General features: G+C 41.1%; 1 protein-coding gene across 2 annotated transcripts; it reads left to right on the top strand.

Annotated features, from left to right (window-relative positions):
- The first annotated feature begins 349 nt into the window (after nucleotides 1-349).
- Nucleotides 350-19,757, top strand: syap1 (synapse associated protein 1). Of its 2 annotated transcripts, none has more exons than XM_041210741.1 (9): nucleotides 350-651; nucleotides 9,056-9,174; nucleotides 11,150-11,216; nucleotides 12,258-12,331; nucleotides 13,419-13,558; nucleotides 14,516-14,664; nucleotides 15,892-15,947; nucleotides 16,097-16,238; nucleotides 18,101-19,757. In XM_041210741.1, the coding sequence occupies exons 1-9, from the start codon at nucleotides 450-452 to the stop codon at nucleotides 18,223-18,225; spliced, it is 1,074 nt and encodes a 357-aa protein (XP_041066675.1). In that variant the 5' UTR covers nucleotides 350-449; the 3' UTR covers nucleotides 18,226-19,757. The 2 variants fall into 2 exon arrangements, with proteins under 2 accessions (XP_041066675.1, XP_041066676.1); XM_041210742.1 differs by lacking the exon at nucleotides 350-651 and adding an exon at nucleotides 3,820-3,914.
- Nucleotides 19,758-21,028: the final 1,271 nt, after the last annotated feature.

Here is a 21,028-nt window from a genome sequence, read left to right as displayed (position 1 = left end):
TCCTGAAAGATCACCACTAACGCCTCCACTATCTCTTCAGCTATCTCCTTCAGAAACCAAGGACAACTAAGGATGGGCAACCTTTCTGGTGATGCCCACATCCTATGAAAAGAATGAAAAAAAACAAAAGCTCCCCTTCATGAGATGGGAACACTTTTACGGCGATTTATTTTTGCTACGGCATTAGGTCAGCCATTCTGAAGGTCGGCAGCCAAAGCAGGTCCATAGTTTTGCTGAAAGGTCTTTAACCTGAAATGTTCACCTTGCCCTCACCTTGCCTCCAGCGGCTGGGTCTCAGCAGCGCCGCCTGTGGCCGGTGCGGGAAGGAGCGCATGCGCAGTGGCGGCAGCGGCGGACGGTGGGTTCCGCCCAGCGCGCGCCGGGGCGGTGGGGGGGCGGTTCAAGGCGCTTCCGTGTTGCGGCTGCTTCACCGTCACCGGGAGACGGAAATGTTCCGAGTGGTCGGCAGCTGGTTCGGCCTGGACGGGGCCCAGGACAGGCCGGGCCGACAGAACAGAGCCGGCGGCGATGGCGATGGCGGTGGTGGTGGTGGTGGTGACGGTGACGATGGTGACTGGCAGAGGGACGGAGCAGAAGAGGCCGGCGGAGACTCGGCCCCTGAGATGCTGAGTCAGGCCAAGGGGCTGGGTGGTGAGTCCCGAGCGGGGAGCGGGCGGGCGGGCGGGCGGGCGGGGCGGAGGCCGAACCCCCCTCCCCCACAACAAGCGCACCCCCACCTCGCGCAACCTTCCGCCCCCCCGCGCAACCCCCTCTCTTCCCCCCCCCGGCAACCCCCTCTCTCCCCCCCAACACAACCCCCTCCCCCCCGCATAACCCCCTCCCCCCGCATAACCCCCTCCCCCCCGCATAAACCCCATCTCTCCCCCCGCACAACCCCCTCTCCCCCCCCCGCACAACCCCCTCTCCCCCCCCCGCACAACCCCCTCTCCCCCCCCCGCACAACCCCCTCTCCCCCCCCCGCACAACCCCCTCTCTCCCCCCCGCACAACCCCCTCTCCCCCCCCCGCACAACCCCCTCTCCCCCCCCCGCACAACCCCCTCTCCCCCCCCGCACAACCCCCTCTCCCCCCCCCGCACAACCCCCTCCCCCCCGCATAACCCCCTCCCCCCGCATAACCCCCTCCCCCCCGCATAAACCCCATCTCTCCCCCCGCACAACCCCCTCTCCCCCCCCCCCGCACAACCCCCTCTCCCCCCCCCGCACAACCCCCTCTCCCCCCCCCGCACAACCCCCTCTCCCCCCCCGCACAACCCCCTCTCTCCCCCCCGCACAACCCCCTCTCTCCCCCCCCGCACAACCCCCTCTCCCCCCCCCGCACAACCCCCTCTCCCCCCCCCCCCCGCACAACCCCCTCTCCCCCCCCGCACAACCCCCTCTCTCCCCCCCGCACAACCCCCTCTCTCCCCCCCCGCACAACCCCCTCTCCCCCCCCGCACAACCCCCTCTCCCCCCCCCGCACAACCCCCTCTCCCCCCCCCACACAACCCCCCCCCCTGCACAACCCCCTCTCCCCCCCCACCGCACAACCCCCCTCCCCCTCTGCACAACCCCCTCTCGCCCCCTCTGCACAACCCCCTCTCGCCCCCTCTGCACAACCCCCTCTCGCCCCCTCTGCACAACCCCCTCTCTCCCCCCCCGCACAACCCCCTCTCCCCCCCCGCACAACCCCCTCTCCCCCCCCCCGCACAACCCCCTCTCCCCCCCCCCGCACAACCCCCTCTCCCCCCCCCGCACAACCCCCTCTCCCCCCCCCGCACAACCCCCTCTCCCCCCCCCGCACAACCCCCTCTCCCCCCCCCCGCACAACCCCCTCTCCCCCCCCCCGCACAACCCCCTCTCCCCCCCCCCGCACAACCCCCTCTCCCCCCCCCGCACAACCCCCTCTCCCCCCCCCCGCACAACCCCCTCTCCCCCCCCCGCACAACCCCCTCTCCCCCCCCCACACAACCCCCCCCCTGCACAACCCCCTCTCCCCCCCCACCGCACAACCCCCCTCCCCCTCTGCACAACCCCCTCTCGCCCCCTCTGCACAACCCCCTCTGCACAACCCCCTCTCGCCCCCTCTGCACAACCCCCTCTCGCCCCCTCTGCACAACCCCCTCTCGCCCCCTCTGCACAACCCCTCTCGCCCCTTCTGCACAACCCCCTCTCGCCCCCTCCGCACAACCCCCTCTCTCCCCCCTCCCCCGCACAACCCCCCCTCCTTGCACAACCCCCTCCCACCCTCCCCCCACCCACAACCCCCTGCTCACTCCCCCGCCGCACCTGGCCAGGCACTAGCGGCAGCTCCTCCTCCTCAGGAAGACACTGCCCCGTGTCCCGCGGCTCCTCTCCGCCCCCCCGTTGGCTTAACTTTTGGTGGGGGCCTGGAGTGCAGGTCCCTGGAGTGCGGGGGCCTGGAGTGCGCACTTGTTTGATTTGCACCCAGGAGGCAGCGTCCGGTGTACCAGGTGGACAGCGAGCAATGAACCATCGCCATACCATGCAGGCGTTGCCAACCTTGGGAGCATCCTCGCCTCCTAGTCAGCAGGCTGTGGCTGCAAGCCCCGATCTGGTTCCTGGAGCACAAACTGAGCCGACAACTCCAAAGCGGTTCAGTGCCGAACTTTTTTTTTACCCTTTCCTGGGATGTGAGCGTCGCTGGCAAGGCCAGCATTTATTACCCGTCCCTGAAGGTGGTGGGTGAGCCCTTTTGAACTGCTGCAGTCCATCTGTTGTAGGGACACCCACAGTACTGTTAGGGAGGGCGCACTAGGATTTTGACTGAGCGACAGCGCTGTGCAGCATTGCCTGAGGTGCTTGCATTTAGATGTGATGTTAAACTGAGGTGCCAACTGCCCCTCAAGGTCACCAACTCTGATTTGACATATTGGCGATCTGATCATGTGAATGACTAACCTACCTGCACTTTTCACAAGCACCAGGCGTCTTGAAGTGCTTTACAGCCAATTAAGTACTTTTTTTGAAGTGTCACTGTTATAATGCACATACAGCAAATTCCCACAAACAGCAATGTAATAGTGAGCAGATAATCTGTTTTTGTGATGCTGATTGAAGGATAGATATTGTCCAGGACCCCGAGGATAAACTCCCTGCTGTTCTTCGAAATAGTGCCATGGGATCATGTAATTACATCCACCCAAGCAGTTGGATTTCAGTTCACAGTCTCATCTGAAAGATGGCACCTCCGACAATGTGGCACTCCCTCACTACTGCAGTGAGCGCTAGCTTTGATTTTTGTACTCAAGCTCTGGAGGGGGACTTCAACCCACAACCTTGCGACTCAATTGAGAGTGCTACCATCTGAGCCATGGCTGACACTCAATTGCATTATTGCCTAAGGCAGCCTTGAAAAGTGCACAATGCACATACTGTCCTCCAGGATTACCTTGGAGGCTTCAGGATTTGAAGATTCATCCATGGGATGAAAGCATTGCTGGCAAGCGAGTACTAGAATTTTGACTGAGTCAGCCAGACACTATCCTTTAACAAATACATGATGGCGCTCCTAGATTAACCCATGCCTTTCAAAATGAAAGTTTATTTTGTCCCAGATCATGGTTTCCAATAATTACACCACTACCATTTTTAGGCTGACTGGCCTGCAGTTTCCTGGTTTATCCCTCTCCCATTTCTTGATCCTTGCTTTCATAGCAAACTTCCAGTCCTCCAGCACTACTCCTGTATCTAATGAGGATTTAAAATTGTGACCAATGCTTCTGCCAATGCTATCTTTGCTTCTTTCAGCAACCAAGGATATATTTCATCTGGACCGTTAGACAATAGATAAAGAAGACATACTAAAAGAACGATCTTCTTTATATTAATTCAAATTGAAAGCAGGTCCGAGCTATATTGAGCTCTGATGTGTTTGAGCACACTACCTTACTTGGTAGAGACTTCCAAATACTTCTCACCTATTAAGATGTTTTCAATGTGACGTTTTAAATTGACTTTACATTTGTTTTATGGAATTTGGTAGTACTTGGCAAAGTAGTAGATCATGAGGATAGTTATAGGTTTCAGGATAGTGAAATGGGCAGAAGCATGGAAGATGGAATTCAGTGCAGAGAAGTGTAAAGCAATGCACTTTGGGAGGACTGATATAGGACAGTTTATTACAAATGGCACAATTTTGAAAAGTATCAAGGAGTCTTTGGTGTCCATATGCACAAATCTTCAATGGTGGCAGGTCAAATTGATCATGTTAAAAAGACATATGGATTTATAAATCAGTGCAATTCTCAGCACCACACTTAAGGAAAGATATGAATGCATTTGAAAGGTTACAGAGCAGGTTTCCCAGGATGTTACCAATAATGCAGGATGGCAGTTATGAGGAGAGGTTGGAAAAATTAGGACAGTTCTCCTTGGAACAGGGAAAGCTAAGATGTGACCTAACGGAGGCTTACAAGATGATAGGTTTTGATAGAGGAGATGAAGTAAAACAAAATCTCTCTGATTAGCCAGTCAATAATTAGAGCGATGGATTCAAAATCATTGGGAAAAGCTCTAGTGGGGAATAAATATTTTCAATGAGTCATCGGCATCGGGAATGCTCTCCCTGAATAGATGATAAAATTTGATTCTATAAATTTTAAAAAGAAATTGGACAGGTAAATGAGCTTTATAAGGTTGTGGACAAAAAGCAGCACAGGGAGCACAACTGCTGTTTCAGAGTCAGCAGAACTGTTGTAAATTTCTGTGATTCTAGTATGACAAATACCTCCGAAGCCACCCTTAACCCTCTCACTAGTTTATGGAGCTCGGCAGTTCTTTTAGTCTTTCCTATTACATGAGATTATTGATGCTATTCCGTGCACCCTTTCCAATGTCTTTTGAAGTATGGTGCCCTGGCCACATATTGCAATGTTCAATTTTCCCTTTTAATTACTTATTACAAGCTTATAAGTCCCAGGTGCCTGTCAAAAGCCCACCTGTGCTAGTCCTGTTTTTTTGTATTCTTGTTTCTCATTCTTTCATCCAATATACAAAATTTTAGCATTTTTCACTATCAAGTTGAATCTATTTGCCCAGTTGTTTAATGCATATAAATAGTTCCATAAAGTGTTAACTATATCTTCCAACCCCACTGTACACTCTGTTTGTGTAATCTCTAATTACAATAAGCTTACAGTTGGCTTCTACATCCAGGTCATCTATGTAGATGGGGAAAAAGATCCAATTCTCGCCCTATATCCAAGACTTTTGCAATATTTTATTCAGGATCATCGTGTATTTAATTTATTTTAATCCAAGTTTTCTCCAGTCCGATATTGCATCTTGGATTCTGTTGATTTTAATTTAGTTAGTCTTTCATATGAAAGACATCAAAGACATTCTGGAAGTCTCAAGAAACCAAATCACAAGGATGTCTACTCTGTATTTGCAACTTCCTAAATGGGAGGCTTGTTGAGTAGAATCACTTCTTCCTAGATCCATGATGACCATTACTTGTAAGATTTTACTATACAGGTGTTCCTCCAGCATCCTTAATGTAATCCTATTATTTTACCCAGTATTAATGCAAGGCTAAAGGACCTCTGGTACCTGCCTCTGATCGCTTCCCTATTTTAAAATATGGCAAATAAAGAATTGCAATTCTTCAGACTTTTCCAGTAAGCATTGTATCTGACACTATTTCTGAACCAGTAGCTCACAGATTTCCTTTCTAATCTACCTCCTAAGATGAATACCACCTGGCCCAGGTTACAGGTGGAAAATGTTCACATGGTTTGATGTATGTGTTTATGCATTAAAGTTTGCTAATACTGATCACAAGATTATGTGACCAGTTCAGCTAAGTATCCTGTGAAGCATGTTGAAAAGTTCTGTTGCCCCAAGCAAATGAACAGCTGCTAATGTTGTAGCAACAGCTACTTGCCACCAAAATTGAAAACCTATATTCAGTATTAAGGGGCAGTGCAGTGTGCATTTAGACTTTCTTTGCGTGAAAGAATAGTTCAAAGGTGTCTGTGAAACTTTGTTGCACTGGATATCCCCAAATTGAGTTATGCTGAATTTGTTAAAGACTGCCTTTAGTTAATATCTCACTGCCTGCCCACTGTTGCTTACTGAATCCTTAAAGATCCTTGCCAGTTGCAGGATATCTATAGTAAGACGAGTTATTGGGTCCCAGTAGGTATAGATACAATAATCTGGGTATATATAGAATAATCTAGATATAGGGTGAGAATTATTTGAACATTGGGATTAATTCCTTTGCCTTTGTTTCAAACATTGAATTTAAGTTCATATCCTGCATAAGAATGTATCAAACAGTTCACTGGATTTATCTCTCAAGCTTTGGTCTAGAAGCAAGGTTGATGTGTAACCTTCAGATTTCGGATGGAGCAATCTAGTTTGTAGGTTACTGACACATGAATAAGAGTTTGAGCAGAATTGCAAGTAACCGCTGTTAATGATACCCAGAATATGGGGTCTCAAACTCAACTCAGTTGAACAGGCCTTGTGTGGTCTGGCTGAGCTTGATGAGCAGATAGGGCTGGAATTGGTGGCAAGGCAATCCAACAAATTGGATAGAATTAGATATTGAACTACTTTACAGTGGTGATATATATCTTGAAAATCTTTTTGAAAGCTATAATGACTGTAGTGCTAATGTAACTTTACAATAGCACCAAATAGTTTAGTTTTCTGAGAAAGGCAAAATACTGCGGATGCTGGAAATCTGAAACAAAAACAAAAAGTGCTGGAAAAACTCAGCAGGTCTGACAGCATCTGTGGAGAGAAAGACAGAGTTAACTTGTTGAGACCGTATGACTCTTCAGAACAGTTCTGATGCTGTTAGACCTGCTGAGTTTTTCCAGCACTTGTTTTAGTTTAGTTTTCTGACTTGTTTACTTTTAGCCTTTTTATGGCTTCGCTGCATTCTACATTTTTAGAAAAAAGACAAATCAGTATATACAAATCTCCTGTTTTCCCTGGTGGCAACTGTGAAAAAGATTCCAATCAATTGCTGCTATATTTGTTGTATTTTGAACACAAATAACAACTTAAACATTCGGCAGTGTTGGTGGATTTTTATATTAGTTAAACCTGACAACTAGAGATCCAAGTAATGTTTCAAATTAGTTGCTGATCTGTTTTCAGCACAGCTTATATTTATATGGCATATTGTAACAAAGTGTTTTTCCTGAAGTGAACCTTGAGCCATACAGCAGAGAACAAGCTGTCCAGCTGTTCTCAGTATTCATTACTTTGAAGCCTTTCCTTCCCTTTGTTAAAGTCAAATACTCATGGAACTGAGATCTGCCATGTTTCAATTGTTAAATTCAAATATATATTTTTGGTCAGAATTGACCGTTTCATTTTTTTTTTTGTCCAGTGCTTTCTCTAAAGTGTTCTTGTGTCCTGTTGGTCCATCAGTACATGACTTTATCAAGAGACAGTACATATTAAATTAAAACAGGAATTTATCATGGCTATGGCTCCATTAGACCCATTAATTTTTCAGCTGCAACTAAATCAAATTGTCTCTTTAGGTTCAGACAAATATTTCTGTCTTGTAAAAAAAATTTACTGTGTTACAGGACATAGCCACTTGTGATTTCAAGCAAGTGCTTGATGATTCATCCAGACATTAAGTCAACAGTTGACAAATTAGCTCCCTAGAGGATATAATTGTTTAAAAACTTGATTTTATAAACCTGCCTTTTGACGAAGGATTTCAGCCTGTTTCAAAGAAAGTGGCTTAGTGAAGGAAAAACCCAAGTTTAACCCAGCTGTTTAGGCACACAAACATATATACATGCTGTAAGGTCAATTAAAAACGCATGTCACTGCAATGAGATCAGATTCTATGTTGCCTAGGCTCCATGTTTTGCTGCATCTGAAATTCTAGGACAGAAGAGGATTTAATATTCCAAAATATGTATTTTGGACTCAATAGTTGAATATACTGTGGAAAAACAAAAAATAATTGCATTTATATAGTGCTTTTCATGACCACCAGACATTCAAAGCACTATACAGCCAATGAAGTACTTGTTGAAGTGTAGTCACTGTTGTAATGCAGAAAACATGGCAGTCAATTTACGTACAACAAGAGTCCCTCAGTACCTGTCTATCAATCTGAGATTCAAAATGACCAATTGATTGAGCATCAATTGATAATTGCGATTGAGCTCCAAACATGTACAGCCTTTTGGCTTGAAGGACCTTTATGGTCTGCTCCTCCTATTTATGTTCTTTATGTTTCACTCCTGGAAGGTCTGGCTCTAATTTCTAGACCCCGAGCCCTAGGCTTCCCAACTAACAGAAATGGCTTCTCTCCATCTATCTTCCCTGTTCCCCTTAATATCTTGTAAACTTCAATCAAATTGCTCCCTAGCTTTCTAAATTGCAGAGGAGGCAGCTCTTGTTTATAACACCAGCAATTTAATCACCCTGTTTACAAAAAACAACCCTACAAGGCCACACCTGTGAGAGCAATGAAGTCAGGTGGTAAGTAGATAATATCGCATTTAGAGTGAAAGACTTTATTGGTCCACTGGTGTTTATTGGACTATTTGAAGTTGTTTTGTAACTTCAGAGCAATGGTTTAATTGGCAAATGTGCTGGGTCAGAAATTGGCGAGACAGAATTGTTTGAGTTTGCATCCTGGGGATAAGAGAGCTGACACCCAGTGCAACATCTGGTGACACCCAGATTTGGTCAGTATCAGTCTGTTTAGTTAATGGATACAGTTTGTTTGATTAAAAAACTTCACAGCTGTAATACTGCATGAATATTTAACCATGCGTTACTTTGTAGAATCTCTTAAATGGTAGATTTTTTTTACTCATTTAGCATACGAGTTGTAAAATGTGAACTCTGCAGGAATATAAAAAAAACGTGACTTCAAGGACTAAAGTGTTTGGAAAGTTTTATTGAAGATCTCAAACCAAAGAAAAAGCAAGATAATATTACACCCTTTTAATTCCTTAAAAGGGTTCTGTTAACTTAGTCTAGATACTCGTTATATACCTAGAACGTTGCATTACAGTATCTGACATTTTCTTTCTTGCACAGATTATCTGTTCAGTTTTGCCACTGCTGCTACCAAAAAGATATCTGAATCCATGGTTGAGACCGCACAGACTATTAAGAAATCTGTAGAAGATGGAAATATTGATGGTGTGATTGACAAGGTTCGTATGTTTCCACAAAAATACATTGGATTACAAATATAATAAATGCTGATGTATTACAGCCATAGGAGATGATGTTGAGGAAATGGAGGAAGGACATAAAAGAATTATGGTGTACTTATGCCCACGTCCAGTAATTCATAAAGATGTAGGGGTAGAATTTCTGCTTTGGAGACAATTAGAAAATTGGGTGCAAATTCTGCTGGGTAATTCCGGTTTTTGTTAAAATTCATTTGCATCATCACATAGTTTAAGGTTTATTTGAATGTATGAATCAGTGTAATCAGGTGGAGTAACATAAGGTAATTGTTTCTTTGCACGTTACATTTAACAGTGGTAATCTGGTGCAGTTTTATTGATACTGCTGAAACTGGAGTTATTGCAAAATATAAGCATTTTCACAAGTGAGCAGCTAGACTTTAAATCACTGAAAGGGACTTTTTTTTTCAAAAAAAAACAATGCTGAATCATTTACTAGTTTCATCAGGAGAAACTTGCCATCATGTTGTTTGGATCTGGAGACCGGGCCAGTTTTGTGGGTGGGGCAAGCTTCAAGCAGAATCATTTTTAAATTGGTGTTAAAGATTGGTAAAATTTGATTTATGCTTGTGTTTCCATGACCTTTTACACTGGTTTGGCCAATTTCTAGTAAACTTTACTCCATAATATTTTCTTTATAATGTACACGCTAGACATAAATTCCTGTTGTACATCCAAGATACTTTTATCAAAGCTACACGTGCTGATTTAAAACTAGAAAATATATTCAAATAAACCGAAAACTATGTAAAAGAACAATAACTTATATTGGAGGACAAAAACAAAAATACCTGGAAAAACTCAGCAGATCTGACAGCATCTGCGGAGAAGGATACAGTTGATGTTTCGAGTCCATATGACCCTTCATCAGAACTAAGGCATATAGAAATGAGGTGAAATGTAAGCTGGTAGAAGGGGGTGGGACAGGGGGCCAGTGATAGGTGGAGGCCAAGAAGGAACTGCCAAAGATGTCATAGAGAAAAGGACAAAGGGGTGTTGACGGTGGTGATATTATCTAAAGGAGGTGCAAATGGGGACATGAAGGGAAGCAAGCTAGTGTTAGATGGCCCTAGTGTGGGTGGGGCGGGGGGGGAAGGGATCAAAATGGGCTAAAAGGTGGAGATGAAACAACAGACATCTAAACAATAAACATCTCCACCTTTTAGCCCATTTTGATCCTTCCCCCCGCCCCACCCACACTAGGGCCATCTGCCACTAGCTTGCTTCCCTTAATGTCCCCATTAGCACATCTTTTAGATAATATCACCACCGTCAACACCCCTTTGTCCTTTTCTCTATAACATCTTAGGTAGAGGCGAAGAAGAGACAGCCAATCACTGGCCCCTATTGAGCTCTCCTGTCGCACCCGCTTCTACCAGTTTATATTTCACCTCATTTCTATAGGTCTTAGTTCTGATGAAGGGTCATACGGACTCGAAACGTCATCTGTATCCCTCTCTGCAGATGCTGTCAGACCTGCTGAGTTTTTCCAGGTATTTTTGTTTTTGTTCTAGATTTCCAGCATCCGCAGTAGTTTGCTTTTAACTTATATTGGAGAGTGGTTTCATGGCTGTTGCTGAATTTGTATTCAAAATATGATTATAGCTCAAACTTCACTCTGAGTTTGATGAAGGAAATCTGAATTCTTGCTTTGCAATCAGTGTCCGCTTTCTAATATTGATGAATAAAGTATTTTCTCGAGATAAGCTATAAAATAGCCATTTAGTGCATTATTTTCAAAAATTAATTATTGATTAATTTTTAGTTTGCCAACAGCAGGCATTAGTGCAGCATCTCAACCTATTGTTGTATATGTAAGTGAAAGTGTCCTTCCTTTGTGCCAGGAAGTGAATTTGAGTTGCTATTGTTAAGTAAGTTCAAGTCCTAAGTTTGTCTCCAAGTCATGTAGCTGTAAGATTATTTTTCTGCATTTTAGACCATTATTGGAGATTTCAAAAAAGAACAAGACAAATTTGTACAAGAAAAATTGACGAAGAAAACAGGTACTGTCTACTTTTATCATAATGTGGAGCTTTGTGTCTGTATGATTTCATGCTTTAGAATAGCTAAATATTATCTAATATTTAATTTCTTCTCAATGGCCTTTCCAAATTCCTCAGAGATGTGATAGAAATGTCTTATTATTTGATTTCATTTGACAAAACCACGCTAAAATAACATTTATTTTCATTGCCCATTGATTTTCTTCTGTCAGGTGACATTTTTATATGCCCTGTTCTTTATATAGTTTTGGTATGATATTTACTGCTGCATTGCATTTATTATTAGCCACATTGAGAGGGATTTCAATAGTACTTAAAGTAATGCAAATGTAAATGTTATTTCGTAGCAGTTTGAAAAATCTATGTAGAGTTTTGGCATTGAAACTACAATTGAACTGTGAAAAGAAAACCCAGTTTTAATACATGCTGGCAGATTACCAAGCTTACAATAAATTTGAGAATATGCTGTTTTATAATGGAGGTGTTTGCAATTTAACACATCGTAAATCAGAAGCACTGATTTATAGTGACTGATTAAATCTAACATTTTATATCATAATATCGTGTTTTTGTATTGTTTTGGGGACCAGCTTCCACAACTCAGTCCATAATTCTGTGAAAACCAGTGTCTTTTATTTTTATATATCTTATCTATTATGTATTTTATTTTTACCCATTTACTATTTTGAGGACATACAACAAGGTTTTACAGCAAGATGTAAAAGTTGGAAGGCATCCAGTATTTAGCTGCACTCGGGCAGGGGGAGGAGAGGAGAAACGATCCTATGCTTTGATAGCACTGGTGGCGTGGGGTGGGGGGGATGATTGGTCCTGCAGTTTGGTAGCACTGTGGATTCCTTGTGTTTGCATAATGTTGTAGTTGTACTCTAAATGCAGTCTAAAATGCTTACACCTTGCAAAATGAGATTTCTACTGAGGGAATACACTGCATAAATTTCACATCAGTATCTTAGGACTGGGGTGGTATTATTTTTTAGGATAGGATATAAAGATTTCTTTGTAAACAATATTTTCTTCCAGATGCTGCAGTACCTCCATGGGTTGGATATAGTGAAGAAGAAGCTATTCAACAGCAAATCTTAGCCTTATCAGCAGTATGTCTGTTTTTCTTTAATATTTCAGTGTAATTTTAATTTGATGAAATTGTGTAAAAGTTAGACAATATTGCGGTGACCGAAACAAAAAGCTTTAATGTACCCTTAAAAAATTAAGCTCGGACACCAACTTTATAACGTGAGAATGACAAAATCCACCTAAAAGTTTGTGTTTGAATGGCCCAGATTTTCCTGCAAATGGTGAGATCTATTGTCAATCTTGCAGCTGCTAACTTGCTCCAAATGTTACCACTTTTATGATTAGTTATGCCATAGTCATCATAACGAAGGCCAAGCATTCGTCGCTGATGTAAAATCAAAAGTTACGGTATGTTCATCTGGAGCCATTGGGATGGTTTAAACAATGGCTCAGCGGTAGCACTGTCACCTCTTAATCAGAAGGTTGTAATTTCAAGTAAGTTCAAGAGCTGGACAGAGAAAGGAGATTCCAAAAAGGATTTTTTTTGGCTTCCGCTTATGTTAGGCTGAACGGTGTTTTGTATACTTTAAGTTACCACAATGTTCTATGGTGACAAATTACCCACCAATTTTGCACGCTGTCCACGCGATCGAGTACGCGCTCGTAGTGTCTTAATTAATCATAAATCGACACTTTTGCATGCGTTATGTTTTTCCCCTGTTGAATGCCAGGCTGTAGTTGTACCCTTGTGCTCTAGTGCCATCTAGGGGTTGTAAAGTGGCATTGTAAGAGGCAGTGTAGTAGTTCCTTACATAAAATGATCAATAGTCTGAATCCGTTCTCCCTTCTTCCCAATTCTTTGCTTCTTTGTCCTTCCTGCTAGGTGCCTGATGTGCATCCACAATGTAAAACTAATTCCTTGTGCTTTCATACTTGCAATGCAGGATCAAATTTAGAAATGTCACTGGGAGGTGAGATTGTCTGATCCTCCCTTGTTTTTGTCTATTCCGAAACCAACTGTAGGGATCTTATTTAACCTGATTCACAGTAGTACTTTTTAGTTACACTAGTCATATGTCAGTGAATAATAGTCCTACTTAATGTATATTCTACATAAGTCTTTGGTAAAATCTGTCTAAAGGTAAATTTAGATTCTTGTGTTTACAGGAGAGGAGGAATTTTTTGCGAGATCCACCAGCAGGAGTCCAGTTTAATTTTGATTTTGATCAGATGTATCCTGTTGCTGTTGTAATGCTGCAGGAAGATGAACTTCTTAACAGAATGCGATTCGACCTTGTTCCAAAGTTGTAAGTCATAAATTTAAATATATTACAGGCTTAATAAAATTACTAGAACAGCTAAAAGACCAACACAAAATATGTTGTCCTTAGGAACATTCATTTAACATATATATTATTAACTTTGAATGTAAAATGTATACCGAGCTGGAACACGCGGGGCTATTCCCATTTAGGCTGGTCAGTTTTGGCTGTTCGAATAGGAAGGTACGGTTGCATAGAAGTGAGCGGAGGTTTTCTATACTACTGTGTACAAGTCACAAAGAAAGAAATGGCACACTAGCAATACAATAGTGAACAAATTAAGCCAGTTCTAAATGCAGTGCAATATGTGAAGCAGCCAGGATGAGTGGGAGAGGGTGGAAAGCAGAACAGGGTCAGTACAGCAGACAAGTGTATCACTAGTGGATTGAATTAAAACTGAGTGCAGTTATAGTAGAGACTGGGACCATGCCTCACTTATTGGTGTTAGACATTCAAGCAAACAGTGTATAAGTAGCTAGCTTGTACTATTTCTGAATATGTAACAGTTTTTTTTTTACAAAAAAAGTTTAAAGTCTAATTTTGTTCTTTTTGATTGTCTATTTTTTCTGCTTTATAATTCCACAAAGCAGTATCTCAACATGGTAACAAAAAATGTTCTTTCTGAATATTCCAGTTCACTGATCAGATTCTGCTGAAATAGTTTAATCAGTCATACAAGAGATACTACTGATAGAGCAGCACTCCCTCAGTACTGCGCGAATGAATCAACAAAGATTACGTATTCGAGTCTGTCATGTGGGACTTGAGCCCACAATCAGATGGAGTTGAAAAACAAAAGATGAGCATAGGTTAAGCTGAATTTTGACTTAGTTGTATGTTGTACTGTTTTCCATGCAATGTTCTGTTGACAGAATACAATATGTACTAAATCTGTATAAAATTGCTTCACTTTTGAGTTTTGATCTCCTGATCCCCCTCCAGTGTGAAGGAAGAAGTATTCTGGAGAAACTATTTCTACAGAGTGTCACTTATCAAACAGTCAGCACAGCTTACTGCCCTGGCTGCTCAACAGCAAACAGTTGACCAAGGAGACAGAGATGATAGCAGTACAGATGATGCCCATTTGACAGGTAAATGAACATCCTGGTAGTCAGCCCTGCCAAATTAATTTTTTTTTTGCCACTGAAAGTGGGCAGTGGTAATGTTTTCACCCCTGTTTGTAAACAATATATCTCAAATTAATGGATGGATTTCTACACAGGATATGGCCCAAGGGAGAACTGATTAGTTTTTGATGAAGTTTGTGGATCTGGAACCGTATTCTTTTTAAAGGATCCGTTAACGTTGGGAAAATTGACTTTTTTGTTTCATTTAGAATGTAGTAGTTTGTCTCAGGTGCTGTGTTGTAACTTGACACAGCTGTCAAAATGTGAGCATAGCTTTCAGAGCAGGCTGTTGGTTGTGGATTGACCTGAAGCCTCCTCAATGCAATGGAAGCTCTTAATAAAAAGATTTATTTTTTTCAGCTTTTTAGTTGCAGGGAAAAACCTCAAGGACGACCGGGTAATTGTAATAATGTTAACAGAGCGTGGTGGAGGTATGCATTCTACTGAGTGCCCTTTTCACTTGTTCTGCTTGTAATCTGCCATTTTATTTCTAAATTGTTGGATTTTGTATACATTTTTCTATTTTCCAGCTATGTTGATTTAATTTCACCCAGCTGGTAGACTTGACTGAGAAATGAATAGTCTGTAGCTGGCTGAAAACCATGTCAATTGCATCAACAGCAGACATCCTCTGAAGGGATTTCCCTTTGATTTTCATCACTGCCGTGCCTTTGCTCTAGTTACCTGCTGAGAAGGCAAAATATGAAGATGCTCTGAGCACCAAGTTGAATTATTTAATAATGTCCTTAATTGGTAAAAAAATATATATATACTGGTGTGACAATGTCATTAATAGGAATTGGAGTTAATAAAATGTTTTCTGGATTTCACTTCGTGAGGTCCAATTAATATATTTCAGGATTTGTAAAAACATACTGGAATCTAATCAAAGAGCTCAAATAATATAAACCATAACCATACTTTTGTGGTTGTGATTAACTTAGTAAGAATGTTTTAATCATGGTTTGCAGACTGTTTGCAAGATAGCAATTCTGCAGTATCCTCCACGGTATTGCTCATTAGTCCTAGGCTTAACCCGCATGCACATTCTTATCCAAAGACAATAGAGATGCATTCATACTCCTTTATATTGCACTCTGACAATCTCTGTAGATAATTGAACGGTTAAGATCTATGGTTATTAAAGAGGAGTGAATTGTTCATAACCAGAATTTCATAACTTCCTTTCAGAAACAAGGTCAAAAACACCACCTTTTGCTATCCAAACTCAGGCAAAATCATGTGAGGTAATTTTTGTTTTCACTTACTTATACTAAATATTTTAAGTTTTGCATGATAATGTAGGATGTAACTGGACAAATTCTGGAGTGGCTTTGGTTTTTGCTGCCTCCAAGAGAACCACAGCAATCTTTTCATGCCTTGGTGATCCTATCAGGAGGAAGAGGAAATTTCCACAAGTCCGGGAGCTACAGAATTTATTAGTGACGCATACGATGCATGCAATCTGAACCAAGAGGATCTGCGGAAAGAAATTGAGCAGCTGGTGTTGGATAAAAAAGAGGATGTTACAAAAGAAGGTGGGAATAACAAGCTCATTACCAAATGCTACCTAAGATTTATTCTTTTAAACATCCTATTTCTTTAATCTTCTTTCTAAAAATCAGGATGTTAAGTATGGTTTTATCTGAAATCACATATTGAATCTGTTGGGCTGGAAAACAGTGTTTATGTATACTGGCTACATCTTTATATAATAAAGCATAAGTAATTCTAAAAACATTTCCCAAACCCGACTTTCTATATTTTATGGCTATCTTAATACTAATTGTTTCCTACAGCCTTTCCCTTGTGTTTAGCTGCACTACTATTTCCTTTTGAGCTGAAGCCATTAATTAGATTTTAACCCAAGTTTTGACTTGATATTTCCAGGCATACACTTTTAGATTATGATCGGAGTTCTTAAGTCAGTTCGCTGTGCAGCTGTTAGCCAAGCTTGATTCTCATTTCAATGCTACATTCTAATGTTGTAGCTACGCTGATATTGATTTAATTTTTAACCAAAACTTGTGGTTGTGTATAGGAAAATATTTAAATGGATTTTTGACCACAAAGCACACAATTCTGTTTATTGGATTAAGAAGGACAATGATCGCAAAGGCAACAATGCAGCCGAGTTGTGTAGACCAGAACATTTGATTCCTGATCTGTGCTGAGTTAGCTCATCTCAACTGAGACAGTACTGAGGTTGAATATCTCCTCCATAGCAAAGGAGCAATCGACCATTATTCCCTTTCCTGAATCACTCTTAACAGAGCTTCCTTTCAGAGTAACCTACTGTTGCATTTAGAATGCATAGAATGTATGGCCCACAGCTGTTCAAAGTCACAATTAAACTGAATTAAGCATGTTTTTATACTAACAACCTAGCAGTTGTCCAACTTGATTGCATACAGCAAATGTAGGTGAAAACTTAAAAACACCTTGTACTTGTGGAACTAACCCACCAAACTGCAGTCATTTTGCTGTGCTTGAGTTAATTCTTTCACAGCCCAGCAACTTCTCTGTTTACGATGTCAAATTTGAGTTCAACTGATTGGCGGTCCCTGGTCACCTTTCCGAATAAACTAAATTTTTCTTTGTATTGCTTGCCACATTCCCAACCTTACAATAGTAGCTACACTTCACAAAATAATTTATTGGCTGCTGAAGGCTTTGGGACATCCTGGGCTGGCAAAATGTATTAAATAAATGCAATTCATTCTTTTGAGAAGCATATTGTTCAAAATCATCTCAGTGGAAAAGCTAATTGATAGTCAAAGGTTAGAACAAGCAACATAATCTCTCAATATCAGTGTAAACTTTAAATCTATTTTCTAAATTTCTCCCAGCATAAAGCAAACCCAGTCTTGGGATTGAATTCACAATGGAACCAGTGAAGTGAAACATTATGCTGTACCTGCCCATTCCATCTGTCACATATAATGGACATAATGTAATTTTTATTTGATAGCAGTAACTGAAGTATGCACAATTGCAATAAAAACAGAAAATACTGGAAAAACTCAGGTCTGGCAGGATCTGTGGAGAGAGAGAAAAACAGAGTTAACGTTTCGAGTCCCTCTGACTCTAAGTCATAAGGACTCGAAATGTTAACTGTGCTTCTCTGTCCACAGATGCTGCCAGATCTGCTGAGATTTTCCAACATTTTCTTTTTTATATTTCAGATTTCTAGCATCTGCAGTATTTTGCTTTAATACAATATTGCAACATTGTTCTTTCTCAAAAAAATGTATCTGGATGACTCCTACTAAAAGTAAGATACACTGAGTCTGTCTTAAAGCACCAGAACCTGGAATATATTGTGAGTAGCTCAGTAAATGCATCCTTTGATCAAATGAAGGAAAGCAATGGGTAAACCTGCTTTAACTTTCTCCAACAGCATCTGCTGACTGGGAAGAGGAACTGCAACAAGAACTTCAGGATTATGAGGTGGTGGTTGAGGCAGAAAAAACAGATGAAAATTGGGATAAGGAAATTGAAGACTTGTTGCAAGCAGATGGTTGACTTGAGCATTGTGTTGCACATCTTTCCCCAGCACATAACCAGCATGACTGGCATGAACCTCAAATTCTCTTCACAATATGTCATCTGAGAAGATAAGCTGTAGGAATAATTTTGAATAAAACGTGCCTTGCTGTATGCCTCTTCTGCAATTTGGAGTAATTTACTCTTTTTCAGTTATAGGTGGACTAGCAAGGTTAGATTTCCAGTCCTAGGATTTATGCATTTTATGTTTATACCTAGACATTAGTACTTTAATCCATTCCGTGCAGATGTACCAGTGATTTATAGCTGAATATGCAAAAATCTGACTGGAGCAAGTAAAATTCTGATGCGAGCATAGGATTTCAGTGTGCTTTCTCTTTAACCTCCATCATGTAATAAAGAACTAAAGGAGGCATAGCTTTCTTCACAAGCTAGTTATGAACTTGGCAGAATTCAACTATACTAAATTATATATGGTATTGCTACACAGAAGAGGTGACCATATACTTTGTTAAAAGTTTTCTGTTGTGAAAAACATAGATTCAGACTAGGTTAAAATAATCTAAATTGACTGTTTACTAATAGTTTATTGATTTGGAACACACTAATCCAAGTCTTTTCCATTAGTTAGCACAAGGAACCAAAGTTTTTTTTTTAAAAACTCTTTGCAGATAAAACAATCTTTCCATATTCCTTATGTTTATCTAATAAATATTGTTAGTAATAGTCACCTAATTATAGGGGATTTTGCAAAATTCGTTTTTGAATACGAAATAGCATTTTAAAAATTCAAAAAGCATTGAAAATTGTACAAATGTTTGCCATTTCATATTTGCCAAGAAACACTAATCACCTTACTTGCAGGCCTGGAAATATAGATGTGTTTATAATTTTGCTTGGTTATTTATATTTTTGTGAAACAAATCCAAAATGTCTATCAATATTGATTCTGGAGGCTGATTAAACGATTAAAGAAGTCTTTTTCACAATACTCTCCTATAATATTTATGACTTCAAAGACAAATATATTCTCTCAACTGCCACCCAAACTTAAATGTCATGCAAGATATTTCCTCATTTACCCATAATTCAGTCACCTGCTGCCCTGTTTTAGATGACCTGTTAATCGACATCGTGAAGTTAATGCCCTATCATGTCATGATTGGGAATAGCAATTTCCCATTTTAATCACAGATGGGGAAATCCTACAAAATGTCTACTTCCAGGCTAATTCTAGCCAATAGTTACAATGTGTAGCGGTGTGCAGGTGGCTTAAAACTGCTAAAATATAGGGCAAATGAGTTATCATCATAGATTGGTCTTTCATTACCACCAGGTCTGGGTTGTGTATGGCTCTCTTCAAAATAAATAGAATTTTGAGCTATTTCAGTAAAATGCAGTTTTAATATATCATGCTGGTTCAGGATTCGGTAAATGCTTAAGTACTTGATTTGTTTTTAAGTTACGCAAAGTTTTTTTCCAGGCTAAATGTAACATGAATTTCCCATGTATTATTTAAATCTTAATAAATTAGATTTTCTTTAGATTAATTTTATTTATTTTGTTGCAGATTCTTTTAAGCAAATAATGAATTTATTTTAAATGTCTATCAATTTGCAAGTTGATACTAACATTTCAAATTTGACAGATTTTCCAAGATATTCTGTTTGAAGAATAATATAAAAATTGCATTAATTGTAACCTTTTGACATGATACAGGTACAAAGTGAAGGAGAAGTGACCCAGTAGATTTTTAATTTTTTTATTACAATTTTTTTCTCTTGGGTATTATTTGGTGAAAATGGTCTTTTTTTCTAAGAAAACTAATTATGAAGACACAACTTTCACAAAAGTATTTAGTTTAGAGGAACACTTAAGATCCAATAGCACTATTCGAAGAGAGCAGGGAGTTCTCCCAGTGCCCTAGTAAACATTCTCCCTCAACAAATTCCACAGAAAACCAGATTGACAGGTCATTTATTTACCAATTTGTGGAATTTTGATATGAAGATGAATGTCATGTTTGTATGCACAGCAGCAGTTACACCATGCCAAAAGTAATTAATTTGAGTTTTTTTGCAATAAGTTATGAGTTGATGTCTCTTGGCATTAATCATGGTAAATCAGAAGATGTATTAAATACATGCTATGCAGTTATTCTGTTAAAATGGAGGTCTATGAGACAGTCTGAATGAGGCTCAAGGTATGCCATAAGTAGACATACCTTGAAGTTAAAGGTTAATTCTTGGGAGGTTAACTGTTTTGTAGCAGGTACATATGTGACTCATTGGATTAGGTGGCACACTGACGCTATTTTTTAATTCGTTCTTGGGATGTGGGCATCACTGGCTAGGCCAGCATTTATTGCCCATCCCTTGACCTTGAGGGTATTTAAGTGTCAACCACATTGGTGCGGGTCTGGAGTCACATGTAGGCCAGACCAGGTAAGGACAGCAGATTTCCTTTCCTAAAGGGCATAAGCAAACCAGATGGGTTTTTACAGCAATCGACAATGGTTTCACAGTCATTGCTAGACTTTTAGAACAAGAACAAAAAAGTACAGCACAGGAACAGGCCCTTCAGCCCTCCAAGCCTGCGCCGAACATATTGCCCGTCAACTAAAACGTTTTGCACTTCCGGGGTCCGTATCCCCTCTATTCCCATCCTATTCATGTATTTGTCAAGCTGCTTCTTAAACACCACCACCTCTGGCAGCGAATTCCAGACACTCACTACCCTCTGCGTAAAAAAACTTGCCCCACACACCTCCTCTATAGTTTTCTCCTCTCACCTTAAACCTATGTCTCCTAGTAATTGACTC

The sequence above is a fragment of the Carcharodon carcharias genome, chromosome 18 (assembly GCF_017639515.1).
Source record: "Carcharodon carcharias isolate sCarCar2 chromosome 18, sCarCar2.pri, whole genome shotgun sequence".
In the NCBI taxonomy this organism is placed as follows: Eukaryota; Metazoa; Chordata; class Chondrichthyes; order Lamniformes; family Lamnidae; genus Carcharodon; species Carcharodon carcharias.
Note: the sequence above shows the minus strand (reverse complement) of the source record. Positions and strands in the feature narration are given on the sequence as shown.

Bases quoted from the DNA above. Each gene is read 5' to 3' on its own strand.
- syap1 (XM_041210741.1), top strand. From the start codon at position 450: ATGTTCCGAGTGGTCGGCAGCTGGTTCGGCCTGGACGGGGCCCAGGAC. The intron at 14,665-15,891 runs GTAAATGAACAT...ACTTCCTTTCAG, and splicing joins AGATGATGCCCATTTGACAG to AAACAAGGTCAAAAACACCA. The intron at 15,948-16,096 runs GTAATTTTTGTT...TGATCCTATCAG, and splicing joins CTCAGGCAAAATCATGTGAG to GAGGAAGAGGAAATTTCCAC.